The sequence below is a fragment of the Globicephala melas genome, chromosome 3 (assembly GCF_963455315.2).
Source record: "Globicephala melas chromosome 3, mGloMel1.2, whole genome shotgun sequence".
Lineage (NCBI taxonomy): Eukaryota > Metazoa > Chordata > Mammalia > Artiodactyla > Delphinidae > Globicephala > Globicephala melas.
In genome coordinates, this window is record NC_083316.1 from 54,217,161 (window position 1) to 54,234,055 (window position 16,895).

General features: G+C 40.8%; 1 protein-coding gene across 3 annotated transcripts in view; it reads left to right on the forward strand.

The window, feature by feature from the left end:
* PIK3R1 (phosphoinositide-3-kinase regulatory subunit 1) overlaps window positions 1–16,895 on the forward strand; it is an 86,916-nt gene that overhangs the window by 42,855 nt on the left and 27,166 nt on the right. For all 3 annotated transcript variants that reach the window (XM_030844667.2, XM_030844649.2, XM_030844655.3), the window contains exons 3-4: window positions 15,491–15,583; window positions 16,020–16,094. In XM_030844667.2, the coding sequence (XP_030700527.1) occupies window positions 15,491–15,583; window positions 16,020–16,094 (168 nt within the window). The remainder of the gene's footprint in view (window positions 1–15,490; window positions 15,584–16,019; window positions 16,095–16,895) is intronic.

The following is a 16,895-nucleotide window of genomic DNA, read 5'->3' on the forward strand; positions in this document are numbered from 1 at the left end:
CAGGAGAGACAGCCTTTGACAGCACAGTCTTCCTCTTACGTTTCTCCACCGTTGTCCACAGCCCTGTGTTTTAGCAGAAGTTTGAAGTCCAGAACACACTTACTGTTAAAACCCACACAGTCGACAAATAGTCTCCAAGGTTTCATAAGAATGGATACATTAAATTATATGTTCTGGAAAGAGTGGTTGTATTAGAAACTTTGAACATAAAGATGCTGGGCTGTAAAAAATACCCACATTGGACCATCTTATCAGAAAGAACACTCCCTAAGGTGCCTGCCTGTGCCTGTGAGAGTAGGTAGACATTTTGACCTCCGCCCTTTCATTCTGACTTCTGTTCATTTATCCTGTAGCAAATATCAGGCATGTTAACGATCCCAAATTTTATAAATGAAATTATTGCAGCTCGCGCTGCCAGGATGTGAACCTAAGCAGACCTCATATTTTCTGACTTAATAGCCAGACTGTAGCAGCCTTCCCTTGATAATGGAAGCTTCTGTCAGCTGCAGTCAGCAGCCTGTCTCTAACAGGAGGTACCCAGACACATTGAATGCAAATTTCAAGGGTAACTAGTAACAGATGGAGAGCCACCAGGTGAAGCAGTTTTACTAATCATGGCATTTCTGAAGAACCGACTTACAGGTCTGCCTAATGTCCTGACCCTAGGCCAGGCACTGTGATGGACACCAGGCTTCTGCTGCCTAGCCTTCCAGAAGGTTCTTAATGTATAATGAACCCTGCAGGTACCCCAGCTCCCAGTCAGCCTGGACTCAGTGCCTTCACAGTATGGTTAAAGCTGGTTGTACTCATTACACACTAAAAGTAAAGAACTCAGAACTCTTAATTGATCTTTTGGAATATAAGGAATATGGTTCTTTTTTGTATATCTTTTTTGTATTGATCCCAAAGCTAACGTCTTCTGCAGATAACCAAATTCACACTGAGACAAACTGAAGGCTGTCCTTCTAGGGCTGTGCTGCCCAGTACAGGGTCCACCAGCCACATGTCACAGTCACGTGTGGGAAATGCGGCTAGTCTAAATTGAGATGTGCTGTGAGTGTAAAAAAAGAAATGAAAAATGTCAAATAGCTCATTGATAACTTTTATACTGATCATATTTTGAAGTGATAGTACTTTGGATATATATTATTTAAAAAAGGATTAAACTTTCCTCTGTTTCTTTTTGCTGGTAACGTGGCTATTAGAAAATTTTAATGTATATGGCTTACATTTGGACACCACCATCAAAGGTACTGAAAGCCATCTTTCTCTGAATTTCTGGTATAAACTCAACTATTTTGCATATTCTGTTGGATTTCTTTTCATGTATATCTGTGTCTTTTCTTCCAAAATGAACTGTTACCTGGTCAAAGACAGGACCTTGGAAATGGTCCATCTCATACTGTGATTTTCAGCGATGGAGAGGGTGAGTGTTCGCCATGCCTGGGGAGTTCTCTCCTTTGTGGGACAGAGCACATATGCTCAACATCCTGTAGAATATCATAGAATTCAAACAATGTGGTTAATAGGGACATGGGCCAGTCAGGGAGTGCTGTTCTCTCTCTCTCTGTTTTTTAAATATTTATTTACTATTTATTTATTTAAAAATATTTTTTAATATTTATTTAATATTAATTATTAATATTTATGCTGGGTCTTCGTTGTGGCATGCAGGATCTAATTCTCTCACTAGGGATTGAACCTGGGTCCCCTGCATTGGGAGTGCAGAGTCTTAACCACTGGACCGCCAGGAAAGTCCTTAGGGAGTGCTGTTCTCTCTCTCTCTCTTTTTTTAATATTTATTTATTTAAAAATATTTTTAATATTTATTTAATATTTAATATCAATTATTAATATTCATGCTGGGTCTTCGTTGTGGCATGCGGGATCTAATTCTCTCACTAGGGATTGAACCTGGGTCCCCTGCATTGGGAGCACAGAGTCTTAACCACTGGACCACCAGGAAAGTCCTTAGGGAGTGCTGTTGAACTCTCTGCTTTCCAGGTCTGTCCTTTGACTGGAGAACTCTCGTCAGCTTTGTTTTTTCCCTAACTCTATGGTCTGGCTCTTGGCCATCCCAGTTTCCGGAGTAGTGCACTGGGCTGCACCAAGGAAAGGTGCAGTCTTTAAAGAAAACATGTGCCCTATGGCACTCAGAGGGAATGACACACAATTAGTACAGAAGGATCCCTTGCAAGGCAGGTGCCGTCTTGTTCTCTAAACCCCTCTCAGTTAAGTCCTGGCTCTGACTGGAGCAGCTGTGTGAGCCTGGACAAAGCACTTAACCTCTCTGAGCCTCAGTTTTCTCCTGCGTAAAATGGGGATGCTGATAGAACCTTCCTCATAATCTAATAATTTCAGTAAAGCAATTTAGCACAGTACTTGACACATCACAAATGTTACCCGTTACTATTATTACTATGGTGGTAATGAGAGCCTCAGCTACTAAGGGCAGCCTTGAATGTTTTATTCCTGGTCTTGTGTGATTTGGGATTATTCCTACTGCCACATTTTTGAGAATGAATTATTTTTCAAATGACTGAATGGCCAGTCCCAGTCCCAAGTCCAGAGGTTGTACTGGACTTGGGACTGCTCTGTTCCCCAAACCCGAAGATCTAGGGTTTGGGCAACAGAGCAGTTTCCTCTGAGTATCTAATTCACCCCTTTACCTCTTTCATCACTGATATTTGTACTCACTGACTGCATAGCATAGATCACCAGCTCATTTTGCATGGACCCGCCCATCTCTTAGAACCCAGCCGGTCATTGGGCGGAAATCTCAAGATGTTGAAAGGAACTGCGTTGACAAGCAACTTGATTCAGAAACTCAGAAGACGGTGAACAGGAGAAAACTCCCTGTAGGAGAAATCACAGGTGAAGTAGAAAGAGCAGGGCCCTTGGATTCAGACAGATGTGGGTCGTGGTGTGTGCCCTGGCAAACACTAGTCAAGCGATCTTGCCGTAGCCATCTAACCTCTCCCGAGTCTTCCCCACGTACACAATGAGACCGATGGACTTTGCAAGGCTGTTACCGTGACTCAAGGAAATGGCCTAAGGGACTAGAGCAGTATCTAGGCCAGTGACTGCTCAGCCCTCCCGCCTTCCTCACTTGGCCTGACCCTCACTCTCCATTTCCTGATCTGCCCTCCCCCCACCCCCCTAAACCATGGTATATAGAAGCCAGTTAGTGTTACATTCCCTGACTTGTAGCAGCCATGGCTTTGGAGTACATTTAAGAGCATGTGGTTACTTGTCTTCCGTTAGATCCATGTACAGAAATGTGAGAAAGGTTTTAGTTCTCTTGAATTTACTGTTCATTCTGGCAAAGTGAAAGTTTATATCTCACTTAAAAACACTTTCAAAAAAGTTTCCCCTTCCCTGTTAGAAATTGTAAACTATCTTAATGAAATATAACTAAATTTTGCCGTTTTCCCACTTACTTAATTTATTGAATTTATCCCCCCACCATATTTGAAGTAAGTTGTTGCTTGATGCCAACACCAGCCATCCCCAGGTGCCTGTGATTTTTGCCAGCTTTGCAACAATATGGTGGCTAAAGGGAATATAGAATTATTTTTAGAGTAATTCATGATTAAATGCAATTTAGTATTTTATATTGGCCATGTGATCTCCTTGACGTTAATCTTCAAATCATGGAATTTTAAGAACTAGAAATTATTTTAGAACTTCTTATCTAAACTTCACCACTTCAAGACCCAGAGATATTAAATGTTTTCCCCAAAGTTCCCCAATCTGTTATTGCCAGATCTAGAACTCGTGTCCTTACCTATCATCTGTTTCTTTTTCTACTATGGCACAGTGGCTTTTCAATTGTTTTTCATATGATAGAATAATAATCCTGCATAGGTATGGCATTTAATAGAGTTTTTTTTTTTTTTTTTTTTTTTTTTGCGGTACGCAGGCCTCTCACTGTTGTGGCCTCTCCCGTTGCGGAGCACAGGCTCCGGACGCGCAGGCTCAGCGGCCATGGCTCACGGGCCCAGCCGCCCCGCGGCATGTGGGATCCTCCCGGACCGGGGCAGGAACCCGTGTCCCCTGCATCGGCAGGCGGACTCTCAAACTGCGCCACCAGGGAAGCCCAGCGCTTTTTTTTTTTTTAAACAGAAGTCACAGAAAGGATGCAATGTGTTAAAAGACCCTGATTTTTAGTTTCTCCAATAGATTACATTCAAGTAATAGCCAAAAAGTATTTTACAGACTAAAATTAAAGTCTTTAGTCTTTAAAAGGCTAATGCAAAAAGTGACCAATGGGGGGAAGCTAATACAGCCTTTTGGATTAATTAGCTTAACTTCGCCTAGCCCCTTTTAAAGAATTACCCAAGCTCCTGTTGAAGCCAGCAAAAAACATCTGTTGACTTATTTATAGCCACAATTTCTAAGAAGCATATTCTATAGCAGATGAAAAAGTAGTTGACAGCTCATAATTCATAAAGTTACTGAGGCCTAATCTAACAGAACAAAATGTACAAAACTCGCTCCCGTGGTTCAGGCCCTATCACTTCCCTTTTAACTGAAGACAGAAGTGGTGCAACAAAGTGAAGCATAGGTTGCTCTGGTGGTTAAGAAAGAGGTGACTGGGTCCTTTTGTTCATTAACAACATCACAGGTATTGCAATATCTCCACTGTAGGAAACCAGCATTTTTCTGACCATTCCCACTTTTCACTGGAAGTTTGAACAGGGTGCGACCTACAGATTGTTACCAACGTCTTTTCTATCAAGAATCTGAAGGGTTGATGAAAATGACTGATTGAATACTTCTGTATCTGGGGCAAGCTTAACTTTTTTCTTCATTCGTTTTCTTTGACCACTTGTTATATTTGACATAGCCACTATGATATAGTCAGCCCTGCTGAATTTTAAGCAATTATAAAAATACACCCACTCCTCAGATGTCACCTATCTATATTTTTTAGCTCACTTCTGATCATCTTTTTGGAAACATAGTCAGATATCTTTCTAAAATCAATATGTTTTATATTTTGCTTCTGGTCTAGACAGGAAATCCTGTCTATCACAGTTTTTTTTTTTAAAAAAAAAAGGTAGATTAGTCTGGTACAAATAAGTCTTATAGCATAGTACTATTTATTACCCTGTGCTTTTTTTTGAGAATGTAATGATATGATCCAACTGCTGCCCAAATTGACCCATCTAAAATTGTTATCTTTAAAAAGAAAATCATATCCAGAACATGTCCATGGATTTCTTTAGCTGAGAGGTGAATAGCCTCTTGTTCATTTCACTGTTGGTTTTTGTACATTGTGAGATGAGAGAATTTATTAGCCCACAAGAATTACTCACATTTGTCTGAGGTAGTGAAAGTATTGCTCTGTTTTTTAAAAACTCTGATCCCTCACACGATTGTTAATGGTTGTGTTTACCTTTGTCTCACAATTGCTACCCTTTATTGTATATGTGTTTAAAAAACATTTAATCAAAAAGTAGGATTAAATACTATCTTCCCTTCTTAGTTTTCTGTGCTAGCTGATAGGGAATTTTCTATTCGGTTATTTTCAGGCCCCTTGTCTTTCTCGCCTTTATTTTCTTTTTCTTTCCAATCCTATAGACACGTCATCTTTTTCCTTTTCTCTGCCTCTTTGATCATGAGCATTTTAACTCCCTTCATATACTTATTAAGCATATCGTATTAATATTTCATTTTGGAGTCTTTGAAATATAAGTTACTATATATATATATATATAATATTTTTTTGGTACATTTTTTGCTGGGCCCTTTCTGCATCTGATGATTAACGAAAATAAGTCCATTTGTACCTTGCTGAAAGTGATGTTAGCCAGCTATATTTAGCTTAACAAAACCCATTACATCCTTGGGGAAGAATGTGCTTAGTTTAGCCTTATGAGAAAATATTTAATAAATGCTGTCCTGAAAATATTTAGCCTGGCTGAGTGGACTGGCAAGAGTTGAATCCTGATAAAGCGGAGGTGATGGCGAGAAGCCGGCCCTCCAGTCCAAGCTCAGGTTGAACAAACGCACCTCTTGTCACTAAGGGTTGTAGCTGTGGGTGTCTCCTGTTGCCAGGTGCTTCACCATCAGTATCCTGCAAAGATTTTCCACCCCCTTCTCATGGCTCCAGAATGGCATCATGCAGCAGGTCTGCCTAAGGAGGAAATGAGGTTCACGGAGCGGTTTTATGGCCAGCTTGGAAGCTGATCTGTTCTTTAAAATCCTAGCTTTACCACGGACTGCTGGCATGTCTTTGACCAACTTGCTGAACTTAGTCTCAGTTTCCTCCTCTGTAAAATGGGGACAATTACAATACCACACAAGGTTCTGCACACGAAATGAGATAAAGCACACAAAGCATTGAGCAGTTTTCAACACTTATTGTTCAATACTATCAGTAGTATTGGGAACTAATACTGCTAGTAGATGGGAACTATCAGTAGTAGTAGTACTAGTAATAATGTGTTAGGTCAGCCTTTCTAATACATCCTTGCCTTCCCGCCACCATCCGCCTACCCACTAAATTTAAAGAGCTGAGTTTTCTTGAACGTGGCAAGGTAGGAAAAGCTCTGATGTGGACATCAGAACTGAGTTCTAGCCCTTGGCCTGAACTTCTGTGGGACCTTGGGCAAGTTGTGACCCACGCAATCTCACCCCACACCGTGGTCCACAGATGCACAGAGCAGTAGTAATAAGGTCACACTACTTGGCCTGCGTTTTGCTGGTGATCTTTAACTGAAGCCTTCCATCAGCCAGAACCTTGGAAGAGAAGAAAAATGCTAATCTCTCTCTTTTGGTATCTAATTGGGTATAATAGCAGATCTAATTAAGGTTGATAGCCAGACCCTCTGAGTTAGGCAGCCTCACTTGCCTGACACATGTTTAGATGTTGGGCCACGGGATCTGGTATGAGATCAGCCCATGAAGCCAGGACATTTAGGCAGCAAGTTATCAGTGTGGAGGTTAATCGTTGGGAGTCTGTCTCCCACAGACATCTGGAATTCCTCTCTCTGATTGGTGGATTCAATCTTAATCCTTGCTACTCAAAGTGTGGTCTGAGGACCAGCAGCCTGGGCATCACCTGGGAGCTTGCTGCAAATGCAAAATCCTGAACCTCACCCTGATCTACTGAATCAGGTTATTAATCCACATTAAAGTTTAGGAAGCACTGCCCTAAACATCTGCTCTTGGGAGTATTCTGTCTGGCACAGAGGATGTTTACTAAATACTGGTAGAATTTGTATTTGGCATTAATTTTTTTCTAGATTTACAGCTTCTTTCCTCTCTTTGGGTATAACATGTTGATGTGTTAGGTAGCTCGGATTGCCATGACAAAATACCATATCCTGGGTGGCTTAAACAACAAAAATTGGTTTTCTCAGTTCCGTTCATGTGGCAGGTCTGAGATCCAGGTGCCAGCATGGTTGAGTTCTGGTGGGGGCCCTTACCTGGCTTGCAGACAGTGCCTCATTTTGTGTTCTCATGTGGCAGAGAGAAAAAGAGGAAGCTCTCTGGTGTCTCTTCTTATAAGGGCACTAATCCCATCATGATGGCCCCCACCCTCATGATGTCTACTTAATTACCTCCCAAAGGTCGCATCTCCAAATACACTCACATTGGGAGTTAAGGCTTCAACATGTGAATTTGGAGGGATGCAGTTCAGTCCACGGCACCCGATTTCTACACCTTACTTTGAGATGCATCCAAAAAAGTAAGATGGGCTGATGGAAAGATATGTAATAAATATAGTAAATATTTAAATATAGTAAATGTTAATTATAGAGTCTAGGATGAGGATATATGGACATTCACTGTACAGTTCTTTCTGGTATGTTCACAATTGTCAGAGAAAAAGCCCTGCTCTTTCTTTAGAACAGAATCTGGTGGTTCTTTTTTCTGATTTCCATCCGGGCTTTCTTAAAACTGCCTCACTGGACAGCTTTGCCTCTTTGGCAGTGCCCCCCTCTGCCCGCTCTCCTTGGTCAGCCAATGTCCTGCTTCTTCGCTGTTAGTTAGTGAGGTTCCAGCCTCCACTGAAATGCTTCTTTCTGGTCTCTGGTTTCCCCAGTAGTGTCCTTCTGTCCAGTTTCTCTCTTACCTCCGCCCTCTCCTGATCAGAGTATCCTTCAATTCTTGTGAGATTGGGGTTTCTCAAGTTAACATTGGAAGAGGCTTCTGTATTGTTTTTAAGCATTTCTACCATTTTCTGCCTTTGACGGTGAAACCTGCTGTCAGATAAAAGTGGGAGAGAAGTGAGTGCCATGCTCTGCCCCTAGGGAGAGAGCATGGCTCACCTGGGGCCCCAACCTCCCTCTTGTTGTTCATGGGGCTCCCATTGTTTTCTCTTTATGACCTTAATTATCTGCAGTTCAAGATGTTTTCTAGTGACGGGTGATGTACTGACTTGTATATTTGGGGAGAAGCTCAAAAGCTCGTGTTATTAGGGTCGTTTTACTTGAACACACCAGAAAGTACTATGGCTGCCCACTTGTAGGATGGGGCATCCAGTATCTGTGTGTCATGTGACACCCTTGCCACAGTTACCCTTAAATTAGCCTTGGTGTGAAGTTCGGGGAAACTTATCACAGGTTTCTCTCCTTGACTGGGACTTGTAGACTCTGGTGGAGAGAAACAGGTCCAGGCTGAACTCAGGGACACTATTCATGAGCTTTGTGACCAAATGACTTAATTTCTCTCTGTCTCCCCACCTTTAAATTGAGGGTGATAAGGAACTGCTATGAAAAATAAGCGAAAGCATGTCCGTAAAATACTGAGTGTGAGTCCTCATTGATGTTCAGTAATAGTCATGCACCCAAGAAACTCAGGGCCCATTGGGTATGTGTCACATGATTTTCCCTTCTTTCCTTCCTTTTTGGGGCCTCTCAGTCACACTTCATACAAAATCTTTCTAAGCCAACAGACCAAAGGATCAACTTCCCTTATAAACCATTAGCCTCCGAAATCCCGGGGACTCAACTATAAATTATTTTCCTGGTGGGGAGAGGTGGGTGTTCCCTTCTCTTCCCCATTTATCTCCTGCCCAGAATCTTAATTTGCTGTATGCTGTAAATTGTAATCTTTAAATCAGACTCCAATTTAGGTGATAAGCATCACAATTAGGCTAGCCTGTCAAAAGATTAAGTGTAATCTTGCATTTCAATCTCCACGCAGAGGCTTTAGCGAGGCCATCAGAAGCGAAGCTGTAATGTCTGCTTATGTTTAATAAAGTCTTTGCCTGCTGTTTGTTTCCTGTATAGTCTCTTGTCTAGAAATAAATTAAATGGGCAGAGGATCTCAGATCCCTTTCATTTGTTTTTAAGCTGTGAAGCAGAAGAGATAAACGGGAGAAGATAAACTTAAAGATATTAAAGACTAATTAGTTTAGGGTGTCTGAAAAGATCTGCAAACTTCTTGTTTAAATCTGTTGACAACTCTTATTAATTCCCTCTGACTAGTTATCCCTGAAAATAGTGTAGTTATGGCTGAAGATTTACTTTCACATCTACTCTTTCTACTCCCATTTTCAGTTGCCCCTATTTTTTTTCCTTCCTTCTCCTGCAAAAGAAAAATCCTTGTTTCCACCAAGTTCAATATCCTTCCAACTTCATCTTTCCTTTACATTCAGAAAACTGGAGTATAATAACTCAAATAGATAGTCCTTATAGGAGAAAGTGCAATGTATTGAAAATCATGTGATAATTTAGATATGAGTTCTGAAAAGATATTAAGTGTTTTTATATGTAGAAAGGCAAAATGCAGATGTCTACCCTAATTAAGTGTTTCCTGTTTGCCACCTTAAAAAAGTATTGAGAATTCTTTCTGTCTTATAATAATTTCTGGTGTTAAAATTTGCCATTGCAATTGGGTATTTTAAAAATCTGTAAATAATAATGAAAAAGAGTACATGAATAAGTCTCAATTAATAATAGCTACCCATTAGTTTGTGCTTGCTACATTCTAGGCACTGTGCTTACCCATGTTTGTTGATACAGTATTCATTTAATCCTTGTTACACTTAAAATTATTCCCATTTTACAGATGAAACTGGGATTCAAGTTAATTAGCATACCCAAGATTACACTCAGTAAGTGGCAAAACTAAGATTAAAACCCAGGTCTCTTTGGCTTTAAACCTGTGTTTTTAACAATTTCTCTACTGCTGATTAAACAGGTGTGTTCCAAAATTAAGGAACTCATAATTGGTGGTGGGGGGGTGTTTTTTTGGGGGGGCTTTGTTTCAGTTTTTAAGTGCATTATCTTAGCCAGCATTGGTTATGGCTTTGCCCATAGAACTTAAGAAGTTTAAACCTTCAGAGTATTAACCGTTATAAGCATAAAGTATGAACATGTTTATAAGGCTTATTTAAGAAAAGTATAGGGATTTGCTAGATTTTTGCCCACCAGAATGTCCATTTTTCATTTGAAAGAATGAGAGAGACTGTGTTAGGCAGGACTGAAGTTTTGATTCAGCTACAATTTAACAGACAAGCATCTTGATTTAATATTGATCCACACTTTGCACATACTTCCTTTTCTGTGTATTTGTATTACATTTTAAAAGGTAAGTGGCAGCTTTTCATGTACGTCCAAGCTGCTTCCATCAGTAATGGAATACTTGGCTTGGGCAGTCTCTGGAGTCCCAGAATTTCAGCTTAAACTTTCCATTCGTCCCTTCCAGGCACTAACTCTAAAATATCCTTTTTTATGGAGAAGGCCTCCAAAAGGTGTAGCTGTGTGCTGGTTTCATCTTGCACTTTGTAGCGCGTTGGCACCATTTAACGTGAGGCATGCCACCATCTCCCACACACCACTGGTGCCCAGGGACTGTTCAGGCCTGTCCATGTTAGTGATTTGGGAAGGGCGTAAGTCGGGAGAGAAGGCTCTCTTCTGTGTGACTCGTTGTCACCAGGGCAAAGGGGGAAAATAGAACTAGTGGAAAATGCAGCACTTATGATGTGTCATCAAAAATTCTTTCTACAACCTGGGACACCTACTTCATTGGTGTTCCTGTTAAAGGCTGATTCCTCTCTTTTTTTGAAACAATACACGTCTTGGCTTCACCACTGCTTTTAGACCCTTTTGCTGTTCTTTCTTATCTTCTTTCTCCTTAAGTAATACTGATTTCTTTTTGCTGAAAAGTGATTCAGCTAAGTGAAAAACTGGTGTTGGCTTGTCGTCGAGGAATCTAAAGTTCACCCAGTTTTAAGAGTGGACTTGGCTCTCCAGACGTGTACACTGGCTACAGCAGGATTCAAAACCCAAAAAACATTCCTCATTCAGATATAAAAATCTGTCTGAAAGGTGAAATCAAATGAGAATTTACATGTAAACTTGATGAGGATCATGCTCTGCTAATTTGTGTTTTGTTTAATAGCCACCATGTCCGATCTCTACATTTTGTGTGTGTGTGTGTGTGTCTCTCTCTCTCTCTCTGTATATATATATATATATATTTAGTTCCATTATGTTTTAGTTTATTGAACTGTATGATGTGGTACTTTATCATGGACTTTTCAAAGAAGAACTTGCCAAATTTGGTACTTCCTAGCAATTGTCATTTCCTGTTGGAATTTTTTAAAATGGGATCTAACGGAAGCGTAAATATTGACCTTGTGTATTTAATAAAAGTAAAGGAATCGTTGATTTTAGGATTATTGAAATAATTAATATTTTGCTTTAGAATGCTTTTTAGACTTTCACTGTTAATTGATCCTATTGCCCGAAATAGAAAATGTGAACTTTAAAAGCTTACTGGGTGAAGCTTCCACATCCCATATGTTTAAATATTTTAAAGGGGAAATGGATTGAATCATAGATATTGTACTAGAGAATAGGAAATCCTTGAATTGTTATTTTAAAAAACCTTGTCTCTTTGTAAAATTTACCTTTTAAAACTCCCACTGAAAAACTTTGATCAGTTATGATGCTTTATACATTGGGGTAATAAGCTTTGTTCAATATTAACAAAATTCAGTGATAAATTCACTCGATGTGTTACAAAGGAGTGCCTGTACTTCCTAATGTATATGTCTAGTTTTTATCTTTTTAAAGTATTCTGGGGTGTACTTTGAGAAAAATGTCGTTATAGATACCTGATAGCCATCACAATGCTTTTTAGAAACTTCATGTAGTACTTGTATGAGTGAAAGAAATGATATTTTGCAGCTCAGGATGTGCTTCATGGAAAGTAAACTACCATGTTTTGCCAAAGAAACATTGAAAGGACTAAGGAAAGGCTTTTTTTCCCCCTCCTTCTTCAAGCTGAAGTGAAGAAATAAGAGTGGCAGAAACCATTTTATATGTAGTATTTGCCAACCCAGTAATATAACAACTCTTGGGTGCATATTTCAGTCACAATTAGGTGAAATCTTTAATTATCACTTAATTTAACTTTCATATTTGCCTGCAGAAATGACTGTGTTGATAAGATTCTGAAAGGAGATAAACCTTTATTCAGTAATTCCATTTTTAGTTGCCAACTTTAAGGGGTTTTTTTTTCATTTTTTCATTCAAAAAAATGCCTGTGTAATTTATGAGGGAAGGAAAAGAACAACGAGGCGTGTTAGTTGGATGAGTGTCGTGTGGATATGTGGGTTCATGCATTTACTGTTTAATCTTTAGCTTTTTGCACTTGGCTGTGCTGAGATCTGTAAGTTTGAGAGGGCTAAGAAGAGAAGCTACAGTGAGTCCCAATTAATAATATTTCTTTACAATATATCTCTACCTTTATGTTTTCCTTCTGTTACATGTGCTGATAGGATGATATTTCATTTTGCTCAGTGTAGAAGGCCTCTATGAGGGAGGCTATTTTTGTGAGCTGATAATCTAAGGCAAAGGGAAGTAGTTTATAACGTATCAGAGGAATGAGATGCTATGCTCTTTCATTTTATAGTATTCCTTTTTTTATTTTACAGTGCTTTTAACTAAAAAAAACTATGAAACTTTCAAGATATTTTTTATTAAAGTATAGTTGATTTACAATATTGTGTTTCAGGTATACAGCACAGCGATTCAGTTTCATATGTATTCTTCAGCTTCTCTTCCCTTATAGGTTATTACAAAATATTGAGTCTAGCTCCCTGTGCTGTGCAGTAGGTCCTTGTTGGTTATCTATTTTATATATAGTAGTGTGTATATGTTAATCCCAACCTCCTAATTTATCCCTCCCCCCACCCCAAGATATTTGCATTTTTAAGTGCTTTTCGGGTATACTCATATTTTAACAGATTTGGGCGACGTCATTGCTGGATTTTTTCAGGCAGGGGGTGGGGGTCACCCGCATGGATTTGCTTATCATATACAGCATGTCCTAAAACTTACTACTAACCCAAAACAGATGACTAGCTCCATTCCTGGATATTCTGATTCTGGGGGTTTGTAGTCATACCCAGCATTCTGTCTTCCTGGCAAGTTCTCCAGATGACCCCTAGGCACAGGCCAGTGGGGAAAGCGCCAGTGAGATGAAGTGTCCATTCAGCTCTCTGCATCGTGACTGTCTGGCAAGTCAGTGGCGTATCTGTCCTGCTTTCATGAAGTGCGAAATGTGTTCAAGTGCTGTTGCAGTAGGACAAAGTGGCCCAGGAAACTCAGTGATAAATTTTGTGTGCCCTGCGTTCAGATGTTGATAAGCCCCGTGTCCAGATGCCATGTCCTCTGGGACAGCTTTTAGTGGGGTCTTTGCAGCACGAAGTCAACTCAGGAATCTTTCATCTGTTGCTGACAAAACTTGCCCTTGCTCAGGCTATAGGACTGCGCTCTTCAATAGTGTGGCCACTAGCTACATACAGCTATCTCATTTTAAATGACGACAATTAAAAATTCACTTCCTCCGTTGCAATAGCTACATTTCAAGGGCTCAGGAGCACTTGCTGGGTAGCACAGCTAATAGAACATTTCCATCATCACAGAAAGTGCTTCTGGAGAGTGCTGCTATAGGATTTTCTTCCATAACGTAGCTCTTCTCCTTTTATCCTGGGTACTTGGAATGGCTAATAGCGTTAGGTGGCAAGATCACGTTACTGTCTATCTCAGGAAATAGTGCCACCTAAAAGGGTCTTCTGCTACAGGGTCTGGGTTTCCGAAATGACGTAAATCATACTTAATTCTCTAAGGTCCAGATTTAACATAATCTTACTTGACTATTGTCTTGTGAATCTGTTGTTCTTCTGTTCTGACTCACTGTTAGAAAGATGGGCTTCGTTAGAAATGTGCTTATTTAACATGATATATGGCTTATAATAAAAATCACACCACTAAAATCTCATTGAAACAAAATTGTCAGTATTTAGTCTTTCTTATTAGATTATATTAACTATTCCTAGGTGAGAGTATATACACAGCATTGAACCTTAAGTGTCTGCAGATCAATAAATGGCTGATAAACAGGCTGCACATGTAGGTATTTTCATGAAGACTGTCATTTTACCTATATTTTGTACTTTGAGAAATTTGAGATGAGTATATTTAGCTCCCTCTTCTGGTATATTATGAGAAAAATATTTGTACTTTACTTTCGTATATTTTTGGGGTGAAAATACAGTTATCAGTGTTATGTTGAAGGGCATTATTTGTGTCATCCAATTAGACTTTTGTTTTCCTTTGTATCATTTGGTAAAACATGTGAATAAAAGCATGGAAACAAGTTCATGAAAGCATCACATTTCTGAAGATATTAACTGACCAAAACATATGTAAGCAAATAAAGGCTTTTCAAGAGCAGGTCCATGGGGATTTAATTTGAGTCTCACGTGGCCAGGGAGCATTTGTACTGGCTTCGGATCTGATATTAAGCCCACCCCGCCATTTGTGGGGCGTGGGGCAAAAATACAGAAGGAAGGCCAAGCCTGTATCTAAATATTGTAAAGTTATAAACCATATATTGATTGTTAACAGACTGTTCAGTAAGATACGTTCCATTCTCCTACCTGGGAAGTTACTTCTTCACAATGACCAGCAAGCTAGATTCGTATTTAGAGTTCTTGGGTTCTCAGTTCTGCCTGAGAGTGTGGTGATATGGGGAGAGCTGGTTCCCAGCCCACCCCTGGCTTGGCCCTGCGCTGCCAGGACCTTTGCACGTCCAGACTCCGTTCCATCCTGATCCCCACTCCCCACAGCCCTCGCCCACTCCCCAGGTCCAAAGGGGCACCCCTGCCGGGAGGTCTGCCCTGGGGAGGATGGACCTGGGGAAGAGGCCCGCGAGGCCACTGGGGCAAGGGATTCCAAGCTTCTGGGAAGTGTTCTGAGTGTGTCCTAGGAGAGAAGCAGTGGGCGTGTCCCCTTGGCCCCCCAAACTCATCACACTGTGGGAAGAGGCACAGCTGGGGGGCGGCCCGCAAGGAGCCTCCTCAACACAGGGCCCAGCACGGGCTCCCTCTCGTTCCGGCCTGAGGCTGCTGCCATCCCAGTAGGACCACATGACCTTGTGTTCTAGTCATCTTCACTGATGTTTGCTGCGTTGGATTACCCCCGATTAAACGTAACCGCACAATTGTGTTTATTTGCAGCTTCGACTCTTCCAGACCTTGCAGAGCAGTTCGCCCCTCCTGACGTTGCTCCACCGCTTCTTATCAAGCTAGTGGAAGCCATTGAAAAGAAAGGTAATCCAGCTGGTAGAGGAGTCGGTTAACGGGTTATGGCCTGATTTCGTGGGTGTTATCACTTGTATTTGTCTCATGGACGTTCATTAAATACACTCCTTGCCACCTGTGCTGGACCCACAAGCTATTTGTTGCAGCGACCTGGGGAGATAATCTTGGTCTGACTTCTGACTCTACACTAACATGTAGTTATTGCATGGAAACTGTTAACTTCTCCCTATTTTAATAAAGAGAATTAACTTGCTCCTCAGGGGCCAGGTGATGTTGCCAAAATTATTGACATGCCATAAGATGAACAGTAGGAGTTGACTTCCAGGAATATTTGGTACACATCTAGAATAGACACTGGATGGAAACTGGAATGTCTCTCTGGCCGCAGGCTCACACATTCTCCAGAGAGCTGTGTTTTGCATACTCAGTCTGTTTTGTGTCCTAGGTCTGGAATGTTCAACTCTATACAGAACACAGAGCTCCAGCAACCCAGCAGAATTACGACAGCTTCTTGATTGTGGTGAGTGTCACAGAGCTAGAAATGCACATGGGAAAGGCGATTCTTACCTTTCTGTTTCAGGTAAAGCACAAAACGTGAGCTTAACTGTGCAACATTCGCAGTTTGAAGGGAGCTCAGAAACATGCACACTTCCCTCTGCCCTGTTATGGTAAGAGGGCAGACCTCTGATGTTTGTCTCCTGAGTTGGGGTGTGTGCGCCTGCCTGCCTGCAGGTACTTGGCTGTCATCACAGCCATGAGCCCCTGGGTGCTGTAGAAACTGCAGAGGAGAGAAGCATCTTGGGATTTCTCTGCCTCTGCTTATCTGCCATCTTTCTCTGACCCTGCCATTGGCTACATCTAATTCATCTGGACCAGTTAAAAAATTATTTATAAGTCTATGTCATTTAACAAAGGTCTCTTCTGACCTTTCCCCTTTTCCTTTTCTCTCTCTTTTTCCTTTTCTTTTCCCTTTCTTTCTGTCTTCCTTGCTTGCTTGCTTGCCTTTTCATGCCATATTTACATCAAGTAACATCATGATATTGTTATCTACTGTAATGTGCTGGTAAACCAACTCTCTGGGGGGGGGGAAAAAGCATTTACCTACTTCTGTGGTGTAAATCTTCTCACCGTGGTTAATTTCAAGCTACCAATGTGTCATCACTGAACTCTTGGGAAGAATTGTGAACCAGTACAAGTCGGTTGAAGCACACCATTGGTTAAATGACGTCAATTAATTTAACCAAGTGGTGGCTTTATTATTTGTCCCTGCCCTCCTTTGCCATACAGAATAAAACTGTACAAATGTAAATTTACTGGCCAT